The sequence below is a fragment of the Daucus carota genome, chromosome 6 (assembly GCF_001625215.2).
Source record: "Daucus carota subsp. sativus chromosome 6, DH1 v3.0, whole genome shotgun sequence".
NCBI lineage: Eukaryota > Viridiplantae > Streptophyta > Magnoliopsida > Apiales > Apiaceae > Daucus > Daucus carota.
The window spans coordinates 9,051,149-9,062,567 of record NC_030386.2 but is presented as its reverse complement, the minus strand read 5'-3'; the positions used below and the strand labels follow the sequence as shown (position 1 = coordinate 9,062,567).

General features: G+C 36.9%; 1 protein-coding gene across 1 annotated transcript; it reads right to left on the bottom strand.

Annotated features, from left to right (window-relative positions):
* Positions 1-2,640: 2,640 nt before the first annotated feature.
* LOC135147181 (uncharacterized) lies at positions 2,641-4,056 on the bottom strand. Its single transcript, XM_064080033.1, has one exon. The coding sequence runs from the start codon at positions 4,054-4,056 to the stop codon at positions 2,641-2,643; it is 1,416 nt and encodes a 471-aa protein (XP_063936103.1).
* Positions 4,057-11,419: the final 7,363 nt, after the last annotated feature.

Below are 11,419 nucleotides of genomic sequence, written 5' to 3'. Positions count from 1 at the left end.
GGTTTATCCTGAGTTGAATTTGTTTAAGTTTGTTTTTGGATAATTGTTGGATACCAGGTGGTTTATCCTGGTTTAGGATTTTATTCAAATTATCTATGCAAGTGCTTTATCTGTTATCTGGTTGCATGATTGTTATATCTGTTATATCTTGTTTTATATACTTAATTGATATATTTGTTAAGTTTTAATGATATTAGATTGCTGTATTCAGGGGGAGTATTATTACTTTTCCTAAATATGGTGTAATCATCAAAAAGGGGGAGATTGATACTCTCAAGGTTTTGATGATCACACTGCCAGCAAGCTAATAGCATAAAACTTGTGCTTGTTAGCGAGCTATCAATATTATATGCATGTGCTAACAGCTTGATATGGCTCAGTGTTGTGTTCAAATGTCAGCAAGCTTACAGGTTGTCATTCAGGCTTATCAGCAAGCTTACAGCGTGAACAGAATAACAAATGGATAAGGATCAAAGTCGAAAAGCAAGGAGATTTATTAGGAATCGATTTGTAAGGACTTTAATATTTATATATGACTTATATAAATATTAGAGCTCAGTTTTAAATCAGTATTTCAAACAAAAACGATTTCCTAACTTATAGGAGTTTTTATCTCATACTTGTTCTTATCAAAAACTACTCCTATCTTATTTTAAATTATTGTTTTATAAACAAACGTTTACTGAGTTGTTTCAAACGTCTTTTTGCTTTTACTCAGTAAAGATAACATTATTCAAACGTTCATTATTCAAGCAAATTAAACGTGAGGTTGTTGAACCAAGAACGTTGGATAGTTTGTTGAGTTATGACCGTTTGGGATAATGATATATAAACTTGAGTGTGGTTTCTATTTTGAGTAGAGAACAACAACACACTTCAAGCTTCTAAAATACAACACACTTTCATTGCAAAATCTTTACTTGAGCTCTAGTACTTATATTTGATTATATATCTATATTGAGTTCATAGTTTCGGTTGTATTACACTCATACATTGTATTGTTCAAAGTGTAAAGGTTTGTTGCTGTGTATCGAGCTTGTGAAACAAGGGAACAAGGGGACTAGTTAGCTAGAAGAGTATACTAGGGAAGTATAGGTCTTGGAGAGCTTTTGGTTCGTGGTTCAGGGGTTTCAGCAAGCTGATAACAGGAACAAGGGATAAAGGGAGTTATATTATTGAATCATTGTAATCGTTAACATTATTTGATTAATAATATAATCTCTTACCAGTTGGTAGGGGACCAGGACGTAGACCATTAGGGATAGGGGTCGAACCTGGCTAAAATTCTTGGTGTTGCTAGCTTACTGATTATATCTGTTTTGCATTGCTTCTGCATTGTTAGCTAGCTGACTGTTTACTCTGAAATTAACAGCAAGCTGTCTGTGACAGTATAACTATTCGGTAACATTAAAAATCGGTCATATTAGCCATAACACCTATTCACCCCCCCTCTAGGTGTGTAATTTCATGCACTTACAAAGTGTGTAGTTGTTTTCAAATGAAAACATCAAGCTCTATTTATAGGCTTCTCAACATCTAACCATGGTTAACGAGTTCGTCCTGGACGACTTGAGTTCGTCCTGGACGGATTCGTTTTATAAAACTAACTCCACAGAATCACAAGAGATTGGCGCCACTTTCATATACATATATATATAAATATATGTATAGCTAAGTTGCGCCCCAAATATACTTATATGTATATTCCAGTGGCTTTACTTATGAAAGTCAAACTTGGCGCCTAGTGGAGTCAAAGGTTGCGCTATACAGTGTATCACTGTATATTGCCTTGGACAACAGATGAAAGTTGCGCTAGTTAGTTTTCTGAGTCGCAACCTTTGACTAAGTCAAAGGTTGCGCTTCGAACCCTTCTCCACTGTCTCCCCTGTATGATACATAGAAATATATCACAGTATTATGCATTTGTACGTGGCGCAAGGTTTGACTTTACTTAGTCAAAGATTGCGCCATGTACCACTGTATTCCTCTTGTAGTGTACTTGGGACTTGTACAGATTTTTGGTTCACATTCTTGCATCACTTAATATATATATATATATATATATATATATATAGAATTAATTGTGTTTAATTAATTACTTGAGTTATTTATCTTCAAGTAATTCACAATTAATATATATATGTATATATGTATATTAATAAATCCTTAGGCAATATTCTGGAGTAGCTCGATTGACTTGATCAATTAATTCGTTGATCGAATCCACTGAATACTTTCGTACGTCCTGACGTCCTGTGCACTGGTCTGGTTCACGAACGACTCGAACTGAAATGATTCTTTGAATCCTTTGCTTGATAATATACTTGATCAGTCATTCCGGGTCAGATGTTGCTTCGATAGATTTGATTATAAATAATCAAATTGAATATACTGGAATCTTCTGGTTTTTGATACTTGATCTTCAGGCAATCTTGATAGCAGACACATTGAACTTTATTCTTCACTGAGGCTTGAACATATTTAATGAACTTCTTTCAGTGGACGGATGCTCGTCTCAGATATCTTGATTGTCTTTGTCTGTTCGTATCGAATCTCCAACCTGTAGATTCCTGTATTATACTTACGTATTGTATCCTGTCTTTTGTTGTGTTGAGTTATCGTAATTATATTTACGTTACATTATGCTTTACAGCACCTAACCTTCTCTTCAGCTAATTGCTCATTCAGTTTGTTCTCCCTATATTCTAACACTTTAACCTTGTTTGACTGAGTTAATAAATCACTAGTCAATTGTTCAATTTTAGGAGTGAGAACAAGCTTTTCTTTTAACTTCAACTCATGAACTTCTTGCTTTAAAGCTTTGTGTTCAAGAGTCAGAGCTTTGAGCTTCTTAAGAGCATCATTACGTTCAAGTCCTAATTGCATAAAAAGTTTAGGGCAAGTAGGATCTACCGGAAATCCGCCAGTGCGATGTGGAGGTGTAGAAGGTTCCATGAAAGCCATTAGAGCAACACTCCCCCGCTCTTCCTCCTTATCACTATCTGTGTCATCCCATCTTTTCCCTTTGGCCACATAGGACTTCCCTTGGCTGCTTTGGCCTTGATGCTTCTTTAGCAGAGCCTCGTACTTCTGCTTTAGCTCGTCATAGGATTCTTTCTTCTTTTCCAGCTGATTGGGCTTCATGCACTCTGATACAAAGTGACCAGGCTCATCACAGTTGAAGCATTTGAACTTACTTCGATTAACCATCCCAGTCTTGTAAGCCCCTTTTGATGTTATGGACAAAGATCCCTCTTTCTGGAATTTACTGCCAGAAGATTTAAACTTGTAGGAGGGATTCTTCCTGAATCTCATGTTGCTAAACTTCCTAGAAAACATAGCAAGAAATTCGTCCTCAAGCTGATCCAGCTCTTCCATAGAGTAGAATTCATCATCACCCGTACTTGTTGACGTATGTCCAATTTCAGGAACCACACACTCTTGGGTGCATTTAGAAGGTACAACAACCTTCCGATCTTTCACAACAGGTGATTCTATTACGAGGGCAGTAGAATTGCTGATAGATGTAGACGCGTTGATCGTCTTTCCCCATCTGTATCTCTGTTTCATCTGGACCTGTTCCAATTCATAGGTGTTCAGAACGCCATAGAGTTTTTCTAGTGAAATCGCTGACAGATCTCTGCTCTCTCTGATGGTAGTTATCCTATGTTCCAGATGCTCAGGGAGCGTCAGCAAAAACTTCAGGTTCACCTCTTTGTTGTCATAGTATTTCCCGTTCAGATTCAGATTGTTTATCAAATTGTCATAGTCTTTGTTGTCATAGTATTGAGCCACAAGAATTTCCTTCTTGTTTTCCCGGACTTCCTCAGATCCCTCGTTGATTATTTGCAAAGTATCCCATATCTGTTTTGCACTTGTACAATTAACAACATTATTGTACATGACACGATCCAAAGAATCAATCAGAATGAGCTGTAGATTCATGTTCAGTTGAATCAACTCATTATCCTCATCAGAAAACTCAACAAGAGTTTTTAGATAGGTTCTGTGAGGAATCGTAACTCCATTTTCAGAATGTTCCAAAATAATATTCATTGGAGGCGAAAGACCCTTTGTCAAAATATTTATGTATTTTTTATTCGCCGCACGGAGGAACAAAAGCATGTGTCTCGTCCAGAGACCAAAATTAGCCTTGTCAAAAGGTGGAATTTTAATGCTTCTAATTTTGCGGTAGACATGGTAGAAGATTTGAGTGTTTGGGAAAAGATTTGGATTTTGAAAGAAAAATAATTTTCAATCAAAAATAATTTTTGGAATAAAATTATCTCGAATTAAAAATTATTTGAAAAAAAGAATTGAAAGAAAAAATAATTTTTGATTAGAAATAATTTTTGGAATAAAATTATTTCGAATTAAAAGTTATTTGGAAAAAGATTTGAAAGAAAAATAATTTTTGATCAAAAATAATTTTTGGAATAAAATTATTTCGAATTAAAAATTATTTAGAAAAAGATTTGAAAGAAAAATAATTTTTGATCAAAAATAATTTTTAGAATAAAATTATTTTGAATTAAAAATTATTTAGAAAAATATTGAAAGAAAAATAATTTTTGATCAGAAATAATTATTGGAATAAAATTATTTCGAAATAAAAATTATTTGGAAAAAGATTTGAAATAAAAATAATTTTCGATCAGAAATAATTTTTGGAATAAAATTATTTTGAATAACAAATTATTTGCGAAAAGATTTGAAATAAAAATAATTTTCGATCATAAATAAATTTTGGAATAAAATTATTTCGAATAAAAAATTATTTGGGAAAAGATTGGATTTTTGAAGGAAAAATAATTTTCGGTAAGAAATAATTTTTAAATAAAATTATTTCGAATAAAAAATTATTTGGAATTTTTAGGAAGTTTCAGAGTGAGAAAAGGATCTAATAAGGTAGATTTTATCAACCGCTCTGATGCCAAATGTTAGGTCCCGATACGATTGTAGAAGGGGGGTTGAATACAATCGTCACAAAAATTCGCGCGGAATAAATCTGATTTGGATAAAACAGAATAATCAGATTTTAATTAATTAAATAAACAAGGTTCAAGTAAAAAGTTAATTAAACTTGAAAGTCGTTATTAAATTAATATGCTTCAGTTTTAAAGTCCACTAGTTCGTAGAATAAATTTGACAGGAAGTATTCTAACTTAGCGGTATAAAACAACCGAATGATCAAAGCACAGAAAACTATGGATATAACAATAGCAAGTTACAAACAACTTGAAAGTTTTTACAATACTTGAACACTTTGAAATGAATAAAGTGAGGGCCTATTTATAGGCAAGCACTTTGAACTAGTATGACATTGCTAGGTATGACATTCTAGCCAGGTATGACATTCTAAAGCTTAAGTATGACTTATAAAACGAAGGGTATGACATTCTTTGAGAAAGACATGCTGAAACAAGGGAAGGAATGACATTCTTTGATAATGTCATGCTGAGGGTGGAAGGTATGACTTTCCTTGAACTTGTCCTCCAAGTTAAGCATGGCATGACATTCCCTGGAAATGTCCTGATGAAAACACATGGTATGACATTTTAAGTCATGCCAGCCATATAAGGTATGACATATGGAAAAGTCATGGAGAGGCACACGGTATGACATTCTCTAAAAATGTCATGCCCACTATTAATTCGGCAGTACCTCGCTGTCATCAGTAATACGAAAGTTTATAAACTTTCGTCCTTTAGCCAGCTCCTTAGAAATGCTTTTAGTCCCGCACAACTTATAATCTTTAATTAATAAATATTGAATTTAATCCTGAAATTATATAAATAAATATCTAATATTATTAGACATTTATAAATATAATTTTCTAATTAATTAAAATATTTATTAATATAAATAAATCCTTACGGTCCAAGCTGCGGTCTCTAGAGGGTCGGGAACCGGACTCCTTTTGCCTTGCAAATAATAAATCAATTCCATCCGGGGTTCCAGCTTTAAGATTATATCAGTTTCCATTGTGCTGGTGATAATTCTTTTCCCTCATAGTCAGACAGGACTAAGATTCGGTCTCCTGTGGGTCTGGAGCCGGATCCCTTTTGCTTTGAAAATTATAAATCAATTCCAACCGGGTTTCCAGCATTAAGAATATATCACTCTCCATTGCGTTGGTGATAATTATTTTTCCCATAGCTAGACAGGTCTGAGCAGCGGTCTCCTTGTCCTTCATTTTAGCCTTCTTTCTTTTGCTTTATTTTTGTAAATTAATTCTAAATCAATTAACTCATTAGTAAACTTAATTATCAAATTAATTCTAATTGAATTAATTTAACAACTAAATAAATTAATAGAGATTAATTATTTAACAAAGAATTAATTAAAAAGTGTATATCCCAGAAAGCAAATGTCTTGAGCCTTCGTCTTGATCATCACTTGGCTTGAACGACCACCTTCCTTTGATGTTAAATATTCAACATAAATAGCTGACACACAAATGTACTGTCTGGTTCATCTGTGCCTAACTATATAGAATATTCTCCATCAATTAAACATTTGAGCTGTGGTCGGGTTTTCGAATCTTCGTCTTCTAGTTCAACTTCATTTCAATACACATATGGAATCTCTGATGAAATAAATACTTGAATCTTCGTACCTTCTGAACTCCTTGAACTGCTACACAATTTATTTAGCACCGAGGCTTGATCATATGAAATGAACTTCTTCTAGTGGTTTGTAGCGGATATCTTGGAATTCTTCTGACATTCTGATTCTTGTATCCACTTTACTATCTTGATCTGATTCCAGCTAAACTATCTACTATCATAAATTATCAGAGACTAATCCAGGTTGAGTTACAAGTTGAGTTACAAGTTGTCAGGTCATCAAACACAAGTTGAGTTATCACCGGTTATACAAATAGGCTTAGACATGTACCTTGCAATAAGGCCTTTCAAAGTGAGTGCCCAATCAGATAATTAACCCATATATAAATATATAATAATTATAAATTAACACTTATAATTATACGAATTTACATATAATTTGTTAAATATATATATGACGATAGTATGCATTATCACGGTGAATAAATGATATTTTATGATAATTTAAATTTGAATAAGATATTAAAACTTTAAAAAATGATGACTATGTATTTACAAATATAAAAGGTTAAAAAAATATAATATATATATATAGGCTCATGATCAAATAGAAACCACTCTTAAAATAAAAACTAGAAACCAGTTTCCCTACCACTATTTATGACTACGGGTATCACTAATTTATACTACACTAATCACTGTTTTTACACAGTATGTAAACAACGATTTTTATTATCAAAATTGGGAAAATCTACTTATCTAAACTATTGATAATCGATTATAGATGATCAATTTCATCCGTAGGAAGGTTCTCGGCGGTGGGAAGCCGCAAGAAAAGTTGTATGATGATAGTAAATAGTCGTTAGTTTTGTAAGTTATGATGGAAAGTGTATGTGATTATTGGTGATGATAGACAATGGTGGCAAGTCATAGAAACGTCTGGTAATGGTGGTAAGAGGTCCATTATTACGATTTGGGTGAAGATGATGGTCATATACGTTGCATATATGTGTATATATATATATTTATATTCACGAGATATGTTATATATAAATTAGTGATATGTTATGTACAAATTAGTGATTCCTGTAATTAAAAATAGTGACAAAAAACTGTCCAGAAACTGATTTTTAGTTTTTAGGCTAATTTGGTTTGTATTGGAGTAGGACTCTATATATATATATATATATATATATATATATATATATATATATATATATATATATATATATGAGTTCGGATCGAATATGAACCATAATCAGATTGGGGTATTCAGATAGGATGATATTATGAACATGAGACCTAATCAAAGCGCGTATACGAGTGTCCATATCGAGGATCAAGGTTAATTTTTCGGTCATATTTAGATCGTTTTCAAAACAGATATGAGACATGTATCTTATTTTCAAGCCGAGATTCAAGATAGTTCTTTGTCGATTAACAGCGCTGTGCAAAACTGTAAGGGTAATTCAACCCCCTCTGTGTTTTGGATGACTTAAGACTCACACAGGGGGAATATGCCAGTCCAGCACATCAATTCATCTTGTGCGGGAATGTACTTTTGGTTTTACAACAGAGTATCTACATTGCTTGCGCTAAACATTGTTGCTATTAATTGTACCAGGTATATATATAATTTTATGAATGTACTCAGAAATCTTTATGGCCTTATGGACACTCCAGAACCAGCATGCTCGTTATCGATTATGTTTTCTCAGTGGATTCAGTCGGGACATATTTAATTTGTTATCTTCCACCCATTTTATGTATCTAGGATTGCAAGAGAGATTTTGGACGTGTTGATAAAGAAAAGTATATAATATATTCGAGTTCTCTTAGCTAGTTAGCTAATTACCAATTAATAAATAAAAATATGCAGGAAAACCAAGGCTCGCTTGGAATGCAGCTTCTCAAATTCTTATGGCTGTTGGGTACATTGTGATGGCTTTGGCTCTGCCTGGTTTGCTTAACATCGACTCAATACTAGTGGGAATATGCTATGGAGTTGGTCTTGTCTTGCTATCACAGTTCCAACTGCTTCTGAATTATTCGGCCTAAAATATTACGGTTTAATCGACAACCTTCTGATACTCAACCTAGGCTCGTCCCTCTTCTCTGGTTTGGTGGCTGGTTTTCTGTATGATTCACAGGCTACAAGCACAGCTGGAGGCGGAAACACCTACATAAGGGCTCATTGTTACAGGCTAGTGTTTTTTGTTATGGATATTGCTTGTGTAGTATGTTTTCTTCTAAACGCATTGTTGATAGAGGAATTTGGTAATCAACAAAGATGAGGTTCATGGCCGGAATCAAGATCTACGACGGTGGTTTTAGTCGCCGGAGAGTGGTGGTTGTGTGTTTTTTGGGGTGGCTGAGATTAGGGTTTTGAGTTGGTCTCACGTGCTCTCAACTCATGATCCCCCAATGTGCCTACGTACCCCTATATTTATAGGGGATCAAGCCATACGTAGTTCTATGGAACCAGGAGTCCTAGTTTGATCAGGACTAGGCCTCTTGGTGATAAGGTCGGAGATAGGCCGAAGGCCCATCTTGGAGAATCCTACTCCTGTTAGAATTAGTCTTGAGTATGACTACCTCAGACTCCTAATCCAAATAGATCACGGATTCAACGATATCTCCACTATGAGAGATAGCATCTACCACGACTCTTATGGAGAAGTTATCCGGGGGAGCCATGACTAACCCCTCGAGGTGCAGGGACACGTCCTCACCTCTCGGTGAGGTCTTCATCTTCAAACAAGGTAGACAAGGAGCCAAATTACACGATCGTCTCAATCCCCCGATGAGGGCTAACTCACCAGAATACAGGATCCAGACATATGATCGGCCTTCGTGTTACCCCGGAGGGCCTTCAAGAGCTATGATCCCCCCCACACGAGGGTTAACTCGGCAGATAGCAGGATTGAGGATTGTAGATCATGCCCGGATGAGCCCGGGAACTATCAGATGAGCCTGATAACTACCAAATGAGCTTGGTAACTACCAAATGAGCTTGGTAACTAGTCTTCATATCCCTCGGAAGGGTCGTCACGGAGACTCACTCATCCTCTCTCTCTCATCATGTATTTCATGACTATGCCTCTTCTGAGTCAAAGGACGCGCCCTGATAGGGAGGACGTGTCCTTCCCAATTCCCGTCTTCATCCCTGTTTACTGGACAAGAGACTGCACTCCCCGGGTTATGTCCGGAGGAGGGCGCGTCCTCCCCTCTACATGGTGTACAAAAACGGCTACAACACCTCGGAAGAGTCGTCGTATCCCCCGGAGGGGTCGTCATATCCCCCGGAGGGGTAAGTCTTCTTATCCCCGGAGGGACGGTCTTCGTCTCCCTCGGAAGGGTTGTCTCAGCGAATGTACACTCTCCCATAAGAAGAGCCCATAGAACCAGGCCCCTAAGGGCGCGCCTCACGTCTTAGACGTGGCATTACACAACTATGGCCGCTAAGGGCGCGTCCTGTCTCAGACAGGGAGTTCAGTCTTCCTTCCTTTATCCGTCAAGAGTCGTACCTCTTGAGGGCGCGTCCTCTTCAGTAATTTCACTTCCACGACATGGGTGGACGGAGGGTCGGTTACGTCTCTCCATCAACATCCTCAAGAGTCGCGTCCCTCCTCGTGACTCGGAGAACGCGTCTTCTCCACGCAACATCGGCGGATTAGTCACGCCACAGAGAGCTGCGCCCATTCCGTTCAGACTAGTCTCTTCAAGGGTCGGTCGCGTCCTCCCTTTATAAGCAGGAGGACGCGTCCTGATACTTCATATAGGACTCTTAGCCCAATTCATGTCTCACTTAGTTAAACTAAGTACATACTCGGCCCAACATGGACCTAGCCAAATTTGGCTATAACAAGTACTCCCCAAATTTTCTTGATATTGGAGATATCAGGGGAATTTTTACTCCATACCACACATCCTCTTCCGAGAGCGCGTCCACGCATAGAGGCGCGACGTAAGCCACTTCTATTCCTCGACATTCCAAGATGCGGGCTGTGCACAAGCCTTGCATGTACATAATGTCGGTGCCTTTGATCATTTAGCAAAGTTGCTAAGCATGAAGCTGTCGCGTCTTCTTGATGTGTTCGTAAGTACTAAGCAATCTTTAGATAAAAGAATACAGGGGGCGCGGCCTATCTGTCGTTGACAGTGGCGCAGCTTCGATTATTCCTCCCAAAGGACACATTCAACCATAACATTCGCGCCAATGAACTTCAACAAAAGAAGGGCGCGCCTTCGCGATGCGAAGGTTGGTGGCTTTTTTTTTTTTTAGCCTTAGTGTGTCCATGGTACCTGGGAATAGTAAATATAAGGCGCGACTTACAGAGTGGCGCTGCCTTGTTATAACATGACCCCTTTTAAGTCTTTTTGTTAAAGAATTGCCTAAGCAGAGGGCGCGGCTGATGGCGTAGCCTTACTTTTTCACGCGCGAATCACTTGCTTAAGAAAATCAAGAGGACCACTCCCCAGTCCATACATCATCCCATATGGGGCATCACGAATCTTATCGTGGTTTAAAAAAAACTCCGGTGCATTGCACAGGTCCCAGAACTCATAGCTCAATGGGGAATTAATAGTATAAAGTGTTATCCAGAGCATATCATGGATATGTAAGATCCAGAGCGTATCATGGATGCGCAAGTATAATGTCCAGAGCGTATCATGGATGCGCAAATATAGTATCTAGAGCGTATCATGGATATGTAAATAATCATAGCATCCAGAGTAGATCGTGGATGACATCCAGAGCGTATCATGGATGGTTAAAATTCATAGTACCCAGAGCTGGTCATGGATAATTTGGTAACCTTTGAAAGGCCTTAAGTGTACCTTGATCA

Excerpts from the sequence above, each read along its gene's own strand:
- LOC135147181 (XM_064080033.1), bottom strand. The coding sequence starts at position 4,056 with ATGAATATTATTTTGGAACATTCTGAAAATGGAGTTACGATTCCTCAC.